General features: G+C 37.4%; 1 protein-coding gene and 1 long non-coding RNA gene across 2 annotated transcripts in view; both read right to left on the bottom strand.

Moving 5' to 3' along the window:
• LOC118275097 (nucleoporin 88) overlaps window positions 1–15,786 on the bottom strand; it is an 87,168-nt gene extending 71,382 nt beyond the window's left edge. The window contains exon 1 of the mRNA XM_050697014.1: window positions 15,489–15,786. Coding sequence (XP_050552971.1) covers window positions 15,489–15,698 — 210 coding nt within the window. The 5' untranslated portion in view covers window positions 15,699–15,786. The remainder of the gene's footprint in view (window positions 1–15,488) is intronic.
• LOC126911223 (uncharacterized) overlaps window positions 1–17,551 on the bottom strand; it is a 170,530-nt gene that overhangs the window by 71,938 nt on the left and 81,041 nt on the right. The window lies entirely within an intron of this gene.

Genomic DNA, 17,551 nt, shown 5'->3' with positions numbered 1-17,551 from the left:
GTCACATAAAAGTCAAATTTTCAAAGACCCCACAGATTTGTCTTTGAGCGAATGAAACGTTCCACAAAGATATCTCAGCATAATGAGAGCAAAACAAACACGTCACCAGGCCATATCGTAATTTATTAACAACACAAAAAGCGGAATGGTTACAATATTTACAGTTGACCCGAAATTACTGTTTCTTAACTCACAACCTTTGTTGTAAAATGAAACAGAATAGAGAACGTACCCTGAAGGGACACCTGCCAACCATAGGGTCACAGTAACATATATTAATAACGCGTTAATTTATTAACAAGCACTGTTTATCCAGGGATTAACTGAGAATAGTTTTAGTTGAACAACAAAGGGCTGAAAGGGTTCAAAGCGAATTTCTTGCCAACATATTTACCTAAGGTGTAGGTGATAGTAATTTTACGCGCGAGAGGTCCGAGGTTTGGACGATGGCAAACATGTTCCCCGGGACATGCCTAAAATTTTCACGTACATTATAGAACGAAATGTTTCAGAATCAAAATCCGTTGTTTGTTTGATGCTGTAAACCGTACATGTGATTGTTAATGAAAACTAACAAGTCTCACAATCAAATACACGTTACTCATGTTAAATTCAAATGTTTGTTCGTGCGAAATGAGATTTTGTTACAACTTTTGTACGGTTTGCTAAACTGAAATCAGACGGTGTTTATTTGTTAACGCGTGGAACAATGAAACGAACTATGTTTTAGAAGCGTTGTTGGGTGTATTATTTTGATTTTAGGTATTAATGTATCTGTACTTGTGTTCAAGTTACTGAAATGTGTTTTCTCATAAGTAACTATGCAGAGTAGTTAATAAGCCTTAAGTAAAAAGGTACCTTAAAGCTACATTGGGATCATTGCAAAAATCACAAAGCGGAATGGTAACTTTGTTACATCCAACATTTTCACTTGCTATTTTATTTTTGAAGTGTCTAGTTAGTGCTTACTTCTCAGAAAAAGTCTGGGGGTATCGCAAAAAAGCTATCGCAGCCCCAGTCAGGACAAAGCGTCGGTTCACTAACATAATTAAAATCTCCCGATTCCAACTCGGAGCGTCGCGAGCAATTCCCTACTTTTTAATTATGGAGAAATATCCAACGATAACATGGTGCTAGGTGCTCAGTTTATTTACGACGGTACGCATCCGGGAAACAAGTTGAGGTGAATTAAAAATAAATTGTCAATCGATGGCTTTGTTTTGTTTTATGGAAAGGGCCGATTAAGATAAATAATAAGTAATAAATGAAATGAAAAGGAAAGAACTTAATGATTTTAATTTTCTTCTGTAGTGATCTATCACCAAAACCTTCGATCTGTATAAAACACCATAGGGCCAGTTATTAATTGAAAGGGTACTCGAATGGACAGTGTACTTAACGCTCGCAAAAACCCTTACTTTCTTCTTAAAAGGGGCACTTTCGATACGGACAAGTCAAACACTCACCCACGTCCTAAAGCCGAAACCTTACAGATTAATTTAGCATTCACATTAATTAATACTACTTGTAACAATAGTTTTATTTGCACCGTCCGCCCGTGTGCTCGGACAAAGAGTTTTCCCAGTATTATTTTCTATACAATCGTTGTTGGACGAGTTTAATTTGGTACGAAATCCCCGTTGGGGTGTGTAGTTGTTAAATAGTGCACAATAGATGTGGCCGGTGGTTCATTAATGATGCATCGCTTCGGTTTCGGACCTTCGAAGGCGGCCTTTTGTGGATTGCTAAGGTTCGACGCATCGGGCGTTAGAGGGTAGTGTGACGTCATACAAGTTTTACATCTATTTAACATTTATCGACGCTTAACACTGTGATTATTTTATGCTACCTGTATACTTCAAATGTTCTGAAATCAGTGGAAGGAAACAAATTAATCATTAAAATTATAACTTGGAATTAACACCTAAGTATTAAGGAAAGCTGAACGCCAAAATCGTTATTCAAAAAATTTCGCCTCGCGGGGAGAAATAGAGAAAGAATCAGATTTCCGAGTGGGGAACCCTTCAGTTTCCTGTGAAGTAGCATGATAATTATCCTTTAATGATTCGTTCGGAGTCACCATCGGTGAGGCCCGGTATTAATATTCCATGCATCTGGTGTTGGTACAGACTTTGAAACGATTTCTTTCATAACACATGATTTTTTATAAACACAAAAAGGTGATCAGAAAGTGAAAAAAAGACATCAGAATGTTATTTAAGTGCATTGATTAGCAAGGCAAATGGAGATACTGTTCAAATGATCAAGACACATTTAAAATCCATTTCGAAAGAAGTAAAGCAATAAATCAGTACAACCTAATTAAAAGTAGTGAAAGACAATCTAGTAGAATGCCTTTCACAAGAACAGAGGATCTAAATTAAGTCTTACCTAACTAGAAATCCTGCCGATCCTGTCAACAAGTCTGTACACAGCCTGCGGAAGTGCGCTTTCGAGTCGATTGTTTCACGAGATTTTAATAACGGTGCAACGCAAAGAACAAGTCGGAAAGCCATTGTTGACTTCAAGATGGTGGGCTCTCGTCACTCCGCCACTCCACTCCTCCCCGTTTGATTTTATTAGGTTCATAATAAATTTGATACGTCCAGACGATTGATTGAGAGCTTTATTGTTTTGAAATAATTCAATATGGCTGTTATTCAAATAACTTTGAAGACTTTGTCAATTTTTGTCCAAGAGCAAACGGAAATCTTCACGGTATAGGATCTTTAGAATCATATCTACTATTCAGATCAAAGCACATTAAATGCCATGGGCATGAGTAACGCATAATATTTAATTACCGACAAGCCACCCTACACACTAACAAAGACATTCCCCAAAACGTAACTACAATGTCTATAAAGTGAACTTTCTTTTGATGAGGTGCATAATTTGTGGAATGTGGTCTTGTACGAACAAGGGTCGAATCGAAGGTGGCCATAACTCAGATAGTTTCCCAACTATCATAACAAGAACCTGCTAACTATTCGGACTCTTTGTCTTTAACCTCGATGCTCCTTTAGTGCCAATAAATAACGTCATTACCTGTTCATGAGCTGCTCTGAAGCATATTCAGGAACAATAAGAAGATTTGGGACGCTATTATATGCATATAAACAGAGAGAGACATCGGTCGCGGTTTATTAAGGGATCCTTATGCTTCTGGATGGGGTTAGGGCGTAAAATTAATGAATGGTACCTCCCATATCTTCAAGTTAGATGACCTTCCGAGGCCTTTGGAGAGTAAACTGTTGTTGTATGATCGTATAAATGTGTAATGATAGACATCATGGCTTTGTAAGTGAAATTCAAATAAGAAATATGTCAACGGAGTCTTAAGTCAACTTTATTTTGATTTGGCAACGATTCAAAACATAATTATGAAATGTTGTCCATTCTTTAACAAAATTAAAGACTGAAAGAAACATAGTTTCCATAAAATATCTCAATCGCATCCAGTTTTTTTCGCTCCAACCGTAGGCAGCAGCAGGGGCAATTATCCACATCTCGGACACAACGGCGCAGACGTCCTCGACTCACAATGGTCTCCCACTAGAGGTCTCGCTGTAACGAATCCACTACTGCGTACTATCAACCAGTCCCTTTCGCGAAACTGGAGCGGGATTGTTTGTGTGACACTCCTACACTACCAGTTAATGATGTATGGGGGTTCATTACCCGGCTGGTTTTGTTTCGCACGCTTTTAGAATTTTTGAATGATTATCATTACTGATGATGGTTGCCGTTTGTTGTGATTATGATGTTATTTTTTAAGTGGAATAGTGGTCTTGATAAGTTTAATGATGCGTGAGTTTAACTTAAAAATATTTACTAGTAGGTATTTTGTTCGATTACATCGAATAGGGTATTTATTTAAGCTAGCAACTACAACGACGAGACGTGTAATTATTTCAATCTGTTGATAGCATAAGTTCAAATACATTCCCAATAAATCATCGCATGTCTTGACAATATTCCCTTAAATAATTCACAAACATCAAACCCATATTGTAGGAACAAGGCGACAACAACACAAAGCCTTTATTGGCCCGTATCCCGCACAATCCATCACAACCGTTGTTTCCCCCGTCCAAGGGTCTCTTGTACCCTGATCATTATTTAAAATATAGATGAGAGTGTTTTCTTTCCGATAATCGAGACCACGATTGAGGGTAGAACACAATAGGCAAGGTCCTTTTAAAAGCGTCGCCTATAGCGGTTGTCGGGGGCCTGAAGGACCGCGTCGCGCTTATTTGTATTAGTAAATTGAAGGTACACTGTCCAGTCTATTGAGAGCCCTCCGTCGTTGCATTCCTCTCTCCTTTGACGTTTTGAATACCATGAATAGTTGGAGTCAAGTTTACATTTTTCTGTATTTCAATTCTGTGACATTTATATATACAATTTGCGTCATTTTTCTAGAGCCAAAAAATATGAAGCAGCTTTGTTAAAAACTTATAATTACGTAAACAGTAAGGGGCGACGATTAAAGAAATAAATTCAACCCCGGCTCTGACTTTTTCCTTTTCAATAGGCCTGGAACCATCAAAGTTCGTCCGACTCACACCTGAACGGTTTTATATATTTCAAAAGTGGTATGGGGCGCGGGGGGATCAATTAAGGTGGTCTTTGTGCACATTATATCGACGTGCATTGAAAAGAGTTGTGATTTTCTTTGATAGCACGCAGACGTGGTTTGCCGAGTGAAAAATCAAAGGACCTGCTATGGTGATGCATGAAGGGATTTATTAAGATTTAATGTCGGCAACGACACTCCGAGGCGGGAAAAGAACGAGTTTCAAGTGCTCACCGCGATGTACGTTTTACATGACGCCATTTTAGATTTGTTCGTGTAAATGTCGAGTGGCAAGGTGAACGCGCCGCTACGCCCAACTCTAGTGGATTTAAAATAAATATTTATAGTTTCTGTGGCGCAATTAAATAGGCTCAAATTCTTTTGAAAAGTCTTAAGAAGCTTTAACTTTCAATTCAAAGATCTTTCATTACTTTAGAAAATAAAAATCTTAAAAGAAAGGACAAATAGTTAGTATTCCATCCCTTTCAAGGAATCCGTTCAAAGATCCACCCAAGCGTCTTTTCTCAATCGGGCCCGATGGAGCGACCACAAACACTATCTACGATCATCGGCTTAACATGCTGAGTTAATGAACACCCGTGGGCTTACATATTCACACTAACCATGTACGGACATAGCGAGGGGGGGTGAGGGGGTTGAGGGTGGGAGGTGGGTGGCGAGCCGTCTTAGAGAGCCTTGAGACACTCGCATGGGTGTGCACGTTTTAAAGTTTTATTAGTAATTAATATGTTGAAGATCTAGTGAGGAAAGGAGAATAAATTAGTCAAGCATTTTTAGTAGGTGCATTTGAATATGGTAGGTAAGTTTTCTTTCTTAATAAAACTCAAGATATTTATAAGGACTTGTTGCAAAAAGTAGGACATCAACCGGTTTTTTTTCGACATTAAGTCAGATTCGTTTCATTAAAGAAAATAAGTAAGTGCCAAGCACTCGTACATTTCCAAACCATATTAAATTGAAACAGAATCCAATAACGAATTTCATCGAACACATAAATCAACATCAGCAATGCTACAGTTTACTTAAACTACAACATGTTCGATGTTCGTACATCTCCAAAGACCGTTACCGCTTTGACCTCAGCTTATCACCGAACTTTCCCCAACCGAAACCCCAAAATATCGCTGGCTGTACAAATTAATCCAACTATTGGCACATCAGACAATACACATGAGATATAACTAATAACTTGTGACGTCAGCAATGTGCAGTTAATTCCAGAATGTTCGTTAGCAAAGGCCCTCAAGATATATCGTCTCTATGGGACTTGTTTATCTTAGGGAGCACTATTAAGACTATTGTGTCGATACTTCCGATTGTTTAGGAGTAATTTTGAACATTAATTACATACGTTAGTACCATTTATAATTAGTGGAACTCAAATATAAGAAAACTAGCGGACCCGACAGACGTTGTCCTGTCTACACGTTAATTTGAAAATTTTATTCTTTTTTTAATAAGCTAAAACATTCTGGACCTTTTTGATGAAAATTATTATTCAAATGTTATGACAATATCTAACGTCATTAATATTTGACACTGCGATGGTAGCGCCGTCCGTCGGATCCGATGTAAAACATTCCAAAATCAACAAACCAGGTCCAGAAAAAGGATGACCTCAGGGTGGAAGTAGCCAAAGCTAATAACCCACTGCTCCGCATAGCGGATGTGCTGTCCTATCATACAGATACAGAGCTGGTGGAACACGTGCTTGCTCAAAATAAACATCTTCTGGGTGATGTCAACATGCAGGACAGCATCATAAGGGTGAAATATAGGAAAAAGGCACGAAACCAGCATGAGTGTCATCCAGTGCTAGAGTTATCACCAAGTATCCACAGGCGATTCCTGGAAGCTGGAAAAATTTACGTAGGGTTGCAGAGAAGACCTGTGTACGACCAGTCCCCACTAGTCCAATGCAACAAATGCCTGGAGTACGGCCATACCAAAACAGTGTGCCAGGCTAAAGAACACCTTTGCAGTCACTGCGGAGAACCGCATATGTGGGAAAAATGTCCAAACCGACTCTCAAATAAACCGCCATCATGCAGGAATTGCTTGAGGATACAGGGTGTGAGCACTGACACCGCACACAATGCCTTTAGCGACGTCTGTCGGGAAAGACAAAAATGGGACGCTATAGCACGATCTCGCATAGCGTATTGCTAAGGTTGACCAGGCGCAAAGAAGTGGGACTCCCTCAGGTTTGAGCAGCTGCAGAATGCACATCATCCAAGCAAATCTGCATCGCTCTAAGCTAGCAACCATTGAATTAATACAAGCGGCGACAAGGAAGGGTATATCATTGGCTCTTGTCCAAGAACCTTATGTAGGCAATACCGGTGAAATGAAACAATACCCTGGCGCAAGAATAATTCAATGCACCATTAATCGACAGAAGCCTGTGAAAGCGGCTGTAATAGTCTTTTCGGATCGGTTGAGGGTTGTACACGATCCTCAGCTGGTAACGGAAACCGAAGCAGCTGTGCTGGTGACTTCAGGTAGCTTGCAGCTTGGAGTGATATCTGTTTACCTTGAGGGAGATCAGGATATAAATCTCAATCTGGTACGTTTAAAGGAATCCATACCAAAATTAAGAACAAAAAACCTCATTGTAGCTGGAGACGTGAATGCCTGGAGCCCTTGGTGGGGCAGCAGCTATGAAAACCAAAGAGGAGCAGACTATAATTCGTTCCTCAACGAGATGGACCTCCACATACTCAATACAGGAGATACACCAACATTTGAAGCACTCAGACGGGACCGATTTTACACAAGTATAGTGGATGTTACAGCCTGCAGTACGTCTTTGCTGGCTAGAGTCGAAAATTGGACAGTTGACAGAGGCCTTACAACTTCCGACCACAATGCCATTACCTTTGACTTGCAGTTGCAAAAAGAATTGGAAATTATAAAACCCGTAACAACGCGAATCTACTATACCAAAAAGGCCAACTGGAATCAATTTAAAACTCAATTAAGAACTTCTCTGACAGAGAAAAAGATAACTCCACAAAAAATCATGAGTGTCCAATCATCTGGGGAACTAGAAACCATGGTCACAGCTTACATCAACGTCATCACAGAAGCATGTGAAAAAGCTATTCCCAAGATAAGGGCGAAGAAAGGAAAAAGTAAGCCCCCATGGTGGACAGATTCCCTGGAGGATCTAAAGACTGATGTGCTTCGAAAAAAAAGGAGGATAAGGAACGCAGCTCCATCTCGTAAACAATTCGTCATTGACGAATATATACAGGCAAAGGAAGCATACACGTCAAAGGCAGATGAGGAACAAACAAGAAGTTGGAAGGAGTTTTGCACAACTCAAAAGAGGGAAAGTATGTGGGACGGAGTGTACAGAATCATCAGGAAAACAACAAAATATCAAGAAGATGCTCTCTTAAGGAACGCAGAAGGAGTGACCCTCAGTCCGGCTAAATCAGCGGAACTGCTGGCGAAAACTTTTTACCCTGATGATTCTGAAAATACCGATGACTCCCACCATGCTGCCCTTCGGAAACTAGCGGATGGGAGAAACCTTGATGAAATGACGGAGCTTTCGGAGAATGATCCACTCTTTACTCAGGCTGAGGTGGATTTAGTGCTTAATGCACTAAACTGTAAAAAAGCCCCAGGAGCTGACGGCCTGACGGCTGACATTTGCACAGCAGCTATCCAGTGTGAAAGGGAGCTGTTCCTAGCCATAGCCAACACATGCTTGGAACGAGCACACTTCCCAACACAATGGAAATCTGCGCACGTCATAATACTCCGGAAGCCAGGCAAGGAAGACTACACCCATCCAAAGTCATACAGACCAATTGGACTCCTATCCGTATTTGGCAAAATAGTGGAGAAATTGATGATAGGAAGAATCCAGTGGCACATCTTTCCAACTTTGCATAAAAACCAGTATGGATTCCTTCCTCAACGAGGAACAGAAGATGCTCTCTATGATCTGGTGGAACGAGTTAAAACGGAGATCGATTCCAAAAACATCGTTATATTGGTATCGCTAGACATTGAGGGTGCCTTCGATAACGCTTGGTGGCCTTCTTTAAAAAAACAACTAATAGCCAGGAAGTGTCCTAGGAACCTGTACGCCCTGGTAGACTCCTACCTCAGTGAGCGTAAGATCAAGGTTAATTATGCCGGAGCCAGTAGCGAAAAGGGGACGAACAAAGGTTGCGTCCAAGGGTCGGTAGGGGGACCAACCTTCTGGAATCTTATCCTTGATTCGTTGCTTCACAGACTCACAAGTGAGGGGGTTTATTGCCAGGCGTTCGCGGACGACGTGGTTCTCTTGTTCTCAAGCCATAAGGTAAGCGTCTTGGAGCAGTCTGTAAACAGTGCCTTGGAAATAGTAACGGCCTGGGGGGCTAGTAACAAACTTAAATTCATCAAAATCCGTCTAGTCGTTTAAGAGGAGTTCAGTGACATACACACGTACAGAAGAATTATATATATAAAGATGTGTATTATTTGTATAATAAAAACGAAATTAAAACCTTAGGCATCCATAGCAAAAACGGCCAATTACACAATCTTCAATGACAATACATTAACACAGTAAATAAATCTAAGACTGTACCAAGTTTGTTATTCTACCCCGCTATTGTACCCTCGATAAATCAGCTGCCTAACACCACACACTATCGAAACATTATTAATTAAAATCCTCGCAAAACACACCTGTCCCAGGACACCTCCTTGGGGTAGCCCACAGCAATCGCTTTAGACAAAGAACCGATGTGCCTTGGGCAGGCAACTTGAGGGTAATCCGGACAGGACTATCGATACTTGTTATGTTAATACATTTTGTACGGTTTAGTTTGATTAGTTTTAGGACAGTGGGCTCCTTTTGGCTTAGTTTGAAGGTAAGGTTCGGTTAGTTAAACGAGTTACGTAAAACTTAGAATACATTTGTTGTGCGTTAAAGTTTATGATAGAGTATATTTGAGACATAGCCGTGTAGAAAAAGAGTCCTATATTTAGATGAAACTAAGTAAAGAAAACCATGCTATGAGTCTTAAAGTACCTTCTTTAACACTGTAAAAGTACGTAAAGGGTAAAATGGTAACCGAGAATACATGAAAATATCAACACAAACCATTAATTACAAACCAATCCCTAGTACACAATAAATAAAGCCTGAATCGGAACAAATGGACAGGCGGCAAATTAAACCCACGCTGTTCAATCCACATACATTAGGCACATCGATCTAACACGTCTAAACAAAGGCCGCGGCGAAATGCCTCCAAACACGCGATTGTCTTAAGTTCACCTCCCAAATCTTTGCCTTCACCCTTTGAATTTAAGCCTTCTCGGCGAGTCTTTGAGTTTAAAATCGAATGGAACTGCTGAAAGAACTTGTGGGCTGTTGGCAGTTATACCGTAGTGTATTGTGAATATAATAATCTGAATATTCAAGACATCTATGGAAAAAATAAGGCAACGTTTACTGACTATCATCATTACAGACAGTTATTTAATGACTGACATTAAAGTATTAGCTGATACATCTATTTGACAATTACACTGAAACTCAACCCGTTTAATAGTTTAGACAAAGAATTGACAACCTAGAATCAAAGAAAAATTTTCGTCCACAACTCGAACATACTAGAAAAAAAGCAGGGTTACATTTCCAAGTTTCAAAACGGTGTAACTAAGGCCCGACCGTAATGCGGGCCGACCAAAAACAAAACAATCCGATGCTCACCTCCTCGCGTCCGGTTCCGTACACTAAATTTACATTCCCCACCATCCATCCCAGAAGTCCATCCGGGTTGGTAATAAAACGATCTTAAGGTACAGAGGAAAATATCTTAGAACGCGGGCGCCATGTTGTATGCTTACAGCGAGTGGGTTTGTAAAAACGGTGCTTAGTTACGCGTCTAGAACTGAAGTTTTGCAGATAAAGACAAGATTTATTCGTCTCAATAGAATATCACTGACTGTTTCTTTAACAGAAGCGCTTTTGACGTACTTATGAGAGAAAAGACATATGCCAATGTGGAAAGATGTTCGTTTCATTTAAGAGATTTTAGAATTTCCATTACTTCGTTCGTTTAAGCAACAAAATGTCACTTGCAATGTCTCTTGCCATTTCTCGCAAATTCTCATGACTTAGTCCTGTATCACAATAGCCACACGAGCCTGGAGATATACGCCGAAGGGTACCACTCTTCGGCCGTGTGTACAGGCTGATGCTATCGCGTAATTGTGACAATATTTGCTTTACACATTTATGTATGGAAGGCGGGTCAAGTTAATTGTTCCACCCAGGTGTAGTAACCCTAAAATTACCTATTGAGTAACTGATTAAATCGAAGGTCTAAGTGGGTCGCTTAACTTGGTTTTAATTAAAATGTTACACGATGTATACTGTCTGGGCTTGAAGTGGACTCGGTTTTGAATGGCGAAATAAAAACGTGATAAGGATTCCTTAGTCACGTTTTTGAGAAACCGAAAAGATGTGTTTCCATGTTGAAGAAATCGTATAGTAAAAGCAGTTTCAAAGTTGTTTTGGAAACGGAAAACGAATTGCGTTCATATCGTCGTTTTACGTACTTATTTAGTAACTTTAGTAAAAAGAAAAACTAGAGAATAAAAAGTTTTGAAGCCATTATTGTGAGCACCCCGTAACTGAACATTTTCGGGGATATAAGACCGTCTTGGTCCGAAACGATGAAGGTGAAAAGTACACCTAAGTTCAGATTAACAATCGGGCAGGGCAAAGGGCTACTTGGACCGAAGGACCGGATCCAAAACAATAAATCCGGCTAGAAAGACCATGGCAGTTAAGCTATGTGTGTGTAGGGATGTTAACGTACTTATTATACTTATGCGATAGAATTAACCCGGGGCCTTTAGTATTTGGTGATATTATTTGGATAAAATATTTCTACAGTTATAAAAACAATATTTGGTAAAGAAATTAAAATGTCAAAGGCTTAGACGATGACTCCATTTTTGGAATCGAAATATGAAATGGTATAGCATTGATGAACAACGTAAAAGAAATCATCATAAGACATTATTCTTCAGAATAGTTATTACTTTCCCTTAAAAGCAATTCAGATCACCAAACAGCCATCTATCTTACCAACGTACCTTATCCAGATGCATTAAATCTCGGGTGGTTTGGTCACTACTAAATCGGCCAATGAGATGTAGTGATTTAATCGGAAACCTCAGGGTCCCTGAGGAAGCCCATTAAATCGTATGGTCAGAGGATAATTAATTCCGTGGTAACGTTTCAAGTGAGATTAATGGCGGTCGGATCGAAAGCTCTTTTCAATGGCCCTTGGAAACATGTTTATTGTTTTGTTTTGCTATTCATCAATTCGGTTAATTGATTTTCATTCGTTTTTAGGACGTAATGTAAGTAATAATGGTAACTATTTAGATAAAACGTTCGTCATATTTTTCTTAAAAGGTACCTTTCTATTACCGCCGTAACTAGTATTTTTAGGTTGTAAAAATCCGCCGTAATTAGTATCTAGCCTTGCTAGATACGGCGGATTTTTTTTTGGGCTGTTTTTTTTTTAATACACACACATAAATACCTGGTTTTGTTCACAGTAGTAGGTAGAAACCATAGAGCGTCATCTATATATGTATGTAAGTGTGGCATAACGATTGCTTGTAAGGTTTTAACCGAATTATATGCATAACATAGGAAGATTGAGTATTCTGAATATTTCAAAGACCACTACGACGATTTGCTCTAGTTATTGATAGGAAATATTTTTTATCGTTGTCTTTGAACTGCCCTTATATTCGAATGCAAGCATGACTAACGAACGAGGGATTTTGGTTTCGATATCAGAATCTTGGGATTAAAAAACAGTTTCCAAAAGCAGAAAAATAAACAATATTTTGTCGTGTTTAGGATACGAACCAGAATTATTTAACGTGACTCGCACTGACAACCTTTGTAATGACGCAGCATAATTACTTACTTATGTCAGTAACTAAATATAATAATTAAGCATGATAATTGATGATCTTCGAAATATCTATCGACACTCCACTATTTAAACTAATCGATTTTCCCGCATTTTTTATACAAAACATTAACGCGATTTTGTCAAGTCCAATAGTAAAGTAACCGTCACGAGAAGCTATAAATTATGTAAACAAACATCTTTTACCAAGTAAACATTTTATACTGCGAGATAATAATAACTTGAACATATTCAATCGACATGAAATATAGACGGGTTATATGAAAGTAACAACCTATTTAATTTATTCGAATTATATTTTAACGACGGAAAGCGCTATCGTTTGTGTTTCTTGGTACCGGAACGCGTCCGTCGCAGGGATTGTAAACAATCGGGACGCCATTTTGAAATAAACAGTCATTCGAGTTTCGAATGCTTACGAGTTTGTTTCATTGCTTTGCATATATCGCGGATCTGGTTGTTATTGTTGATTTTGTTATTGTTTCTTTATCACTTTTTACTTTTACGTTGTGAACTCCTGAACACTTGTTTACAAAATTTATAGCTTCTCGTGACGGGGACTTTAGACTAGATGTTTATAAGATTTCAATCACACTGCGAAACACAACGCAAGCATTGTTTCACGCCGGAGCTGCGGACAACGTAACGGGTTACCGAGGCTCCAGCTCAAAGCAAGGAAGGGAATGTGGTGGTTTTTAGTCAGTTAAAGTCTGACACTCTCTCTTACCTGGCCCAAAGCAGGAAAAGTCATTGGATGATTCCCCCCTCCTCCCTCAAAAATGTGAAGCTGCTGTATTATATTGATCTCTTGTGCCAAAGTATAGTTTTCTCATATAGAACATTTCATTACATTAACTACTTCATTTAACCTTTAACTAGTGACGTGTAGCCTCACAGGCGTCGCGCACATTACCAATTCTTAGAATAATGCACTTCCCTAAAATAAAAATTAAAGTAAAATAAAGATCTCACTTCACTAAAATAAAGATCTCATGTCGAAAAAGTCTGAAATGCCCTCACTATTATTTGTTCCTATTTTTTAAATATAAATATATAAATAAAAACGTATAAATTCATTAATATGTCTTTTATTACATACTACTGGTATAATACATATATAGTTTCAAAACATTCCAATTATAGTTTCCGAAAAAATCTACATTAAAAGTTGTAGCCTGTGAGACGACACGTCACCTATAGTGTTATAAATTTTTCACGTCACTAGTTAAAGGTTAAATAGAATATTTCAGTCTAGTTCTAGACGAATAAAAAAAAACATTAAATTACATTACCTAATTTTGTGCCTGATCCTGGACAAACTGAATTTAATTGTTTCACATGGTCTTAAAACTCCATATAGAAAAACATACCTGAAAAAAGAAGAAACAAATAATAATTAGTTAATTCGGTATATTTCTAATTAATTGTTATTATATAATGGCTACAACTTATTTAGTAACTAATAATAAATAAAAAAAAATATATAGGATAGGCAATAAACAAAAAAACTGTGTTTAAAAAACTGACTTAGTTAAATACAAAAAAATCTTTATCTTAGACTTAAAAACAAAGTTTAATCTAAAAAATAACTTGTGGCAACACACGACATATATATGACAAAACTCGCACATATGATGATCAAATACGAATGATTGAAAAGTAAATCAACAGATGATGTCAAAAATCCTACATCGCACATATGAAGTTTACATGCAAATAAACATGGATAAAAAATCCCAATGAACAACAGAAACCCCACCAGACATGATGACATAGCCGGGTCGGAGCAACCTACTTTTCCTTGGCAATTTACTTACTGTTCCTTAAAAACTATTATTACTACTGATTAGTTATCCACCTATTGATAGGTTAGAATTCAGTGCTGCAAGTTCTAAACAAAATTATTTAGTAGAAATTTAACCCGTTACATGTTTAACATTGGCAAATGTTCTGTTTTATGTGTCAACAGTGGTGCATAAGACACTCAATGGGTTTATTTACAATTTTGTGACCGTTAGTAATATTATTTTGATATGAAAATGTACCTACTATTACTGAGAATCTAAGTTTTAATTTGTTGTAATACATTTGAGTGATTGCATATTTTTATTACAATTGCATACATATTATGCAATAATACTTAAAAGTTAAAACCTGTTGTGTGCTGACTGACAGTCAAAGTGTCTTTGAAGCTCCCAAGAAGATAAAAGTATAAAACTGTATGTAAACATTTACCTCTACATACATTTTTGGAAAATGTAAAATAAAAAGCATGATTTTACATACCAATTATCAGTTAAAATGACAATTACATTTCAATGGTTGAAACGCTAATCAATCTAAGTGACGTTTTTGCGATATTAATTTATATACATATTTGGAATCACCAAATTGTTATCCTTCGAATGATGTATATACCTCATTATCACAAAAAAGGCTCTTGGATCAAATCAAGCCTCTTGACAGTCTCAACAGTTGATTTAATGTAATGTTGGTCACAAAGTATTGTTGTTTTATCGTTTCTTATTAGAACAAGCATTGAAAGATGCCTAAATATCATACATGTTTATGATATTATCCTTAAAAAGAGATAATAATAATATACTCTACTCTACACATATAAAGGTTAGAAATAAAACTGTTATGAAGTAAATGTTTTGATCAGACAAGTTATCGATTCTTCTTGAGTTTCATTGATATTTTAGTATACTTAAACAAGTTGGCATGTGTTTTAAACTTATTGTTATCTATATAAGGATTATAATTCAGTACGTATAAAATGATTACAACCAGAACATGAATAGACAAGTTGTGTTTACAACAAGACAACATAACCTCAAAATGTTTTCATGCAAAACATGTAACCGGCGTTAATATTACAACTAAAACTATTATAATAAGTCCTTATTTACCTGGTAGGGTGTCTCGTCTCCATGTTCCTCCAAATGCTTCAGATTTAAACTCAATAAACAGTTTTCTTTCGTGTTCCAAACATAAAACACATCATCCTTCAATTCGATCAAATTACGCAACTTTCCACTGGGATTTTCACTCATACATTCCTTTAGATCTTTAAATATTTTATGGTTTGGCAATTTAGATTCGTACAAACGGCTATCCATTGTGAAATAAATAAAACAAACTCTTGTTTTTAACGAACGACAATTTCACAAGTTCACTTTGACAGTTCTTGTCGCGGTATTTTCGTACTACGTTTCGTTCGTTCCGAAGCAAGCGTTTAATAAAACGTTGTGGATTTTTTAAAAAGTGTTTTATATTATGCGTTTTAAATTTTTTGTGTTATTAAAATAACTCATATTTTATTATAAAACGTAATAAAAATATTTTGAAGAAGTATTTAACTAAACTACTTTAACTAAACTGTGTTTTTTTTTTTATAAAATACTTGAAAATATTTTATCAGAGTGTGAAGTGCACCAACTTTACTTACACACGTAAATTACATTATATGTGTGTAACAAAAATTTTGTATGTGTGAAAATAAATTATATTATAGTTTGTGGACATTTGGGAGCATTTACATTTTTTCATTCAACGTTTTTCTATTGCTAGTCAAACACTTAAGAAATTATAAAATTCTTATAGTTACCTACCTATGCAACCAAGAGCATTTAGTCTAAGTAGTTTGTCTCGGTAAGCCCATACTTTGTTGATGATATAGGAAAACCTTTAAAAAATTCACGTAGATTTTGGGGACCAGGACTAGGAATCCTATTATTTTTATCTCACTAAAAACCCATCAGAAATGTTTAAAAAGCCATAAAATATCTCGCTATCTTATTATAAATACTTACTTATATATAGTTCTTGTTCCTTAAAAATCGATACCTAAGTTTCAATCGATTGCAAATCATCCGAGTAGGCTCAAACAGCTAAATGAACAAACACATACAGGCTTGTAACTGATAGTAGCACACACATACATCCGTATATCACTTTGATTCGCAATGGTATCACGTAATTTCATCTCCCTCAGCGCCGCCCATGCTTTCTTATAAATAAAACAACATATAGGAGGCAATAAATTCCATTCTACAAGATTTCGTACGTGAATTTTCGTTGTAATTTAATATTTTGTATGGTTTAACGGTTTGTGAATTGTTCTTGGCATTGAATGAGTGGGCGCTGTTCGTTGAATTGCGATTAGGAATTTACTTCGACTACGGTCCGTACCGTCCTACTTGTATTGTTACTGTATCTTCGTCGACTGTTTGATTGCTTCAATATCTACAGTCTACAACTGTTGATTGGTTTCAAGTGTGTTGAACACGGGTTCCCATTCCTGGGTACCTAGGTAGTTTTCGATTTCCGATATGTAATTTTTTTAAACGTTATTCCACACTATGGTTTTTTTCTATGTTGTGGGTGCGTTTACAAGCATACAAGTTCACATGCCCATGACACTCAGATCCCGAAACAACAAATTGTGAATCACACCAAAGAGTTGCTCAGTGCGGGAATCGAACCCGCTACACGTTGCATGGTAGCCAGTTAGCGCCAGCCAGTACCGTGCAGTCTAGTATTGCAGAACTATTATAAAAAGCAGGCCAGAACAATAAAATATCACCATAACTAAAAAAAAGTACATTTACAAAGACTTGTTTTCGCCAAACTAAAACTATACAGGATGTCCTTTAGAAGGAGAGATCAATGTCGTCTTCGTAAGCTGAATAAGTAATATAGAGCCAAGAGCCGGTCGCGATACCATTGATAAATTTAGGAGAACTCTCACATGATATTAAAGGGTGGTGAATGTACGATGCCTCCCTCTCCGATCTATTATTATGCTGTGCAGGCCCGCATACTAGGGCTGCTACTATTTTTTAAAAGGTAACAACTATCAAGTTCATTTTCTCTGGAAGTTCTATTGCAATAGTACCTTAGGCACTGTCTTTTGATTGCGTAAGTCTGTCAGCAAGCCTAGATGCCTTTGAAACAAAAATCTATCAAATAT

Source organism: Spodoptera frugiperda, chromosome 11, assembly GCF_023101765.2.
Source record: "Spodoptera frugiperda isolate SF20-4 chromosome 11, AGI-APGP_CSIRO_Sfru_2.0, whole genome shotgun sequence".
Classification (NCBI taxonomy): domain Eukaryota; kingdom Metazoa; phylum Arthropoda; class Insecta; order Lepidoptera; family Noctuidae; genus Spodoptera; species Spodoptera frugiperda.
This window is presented reverse-complemented; position numbering and strand designations above follow the sequence as displayed.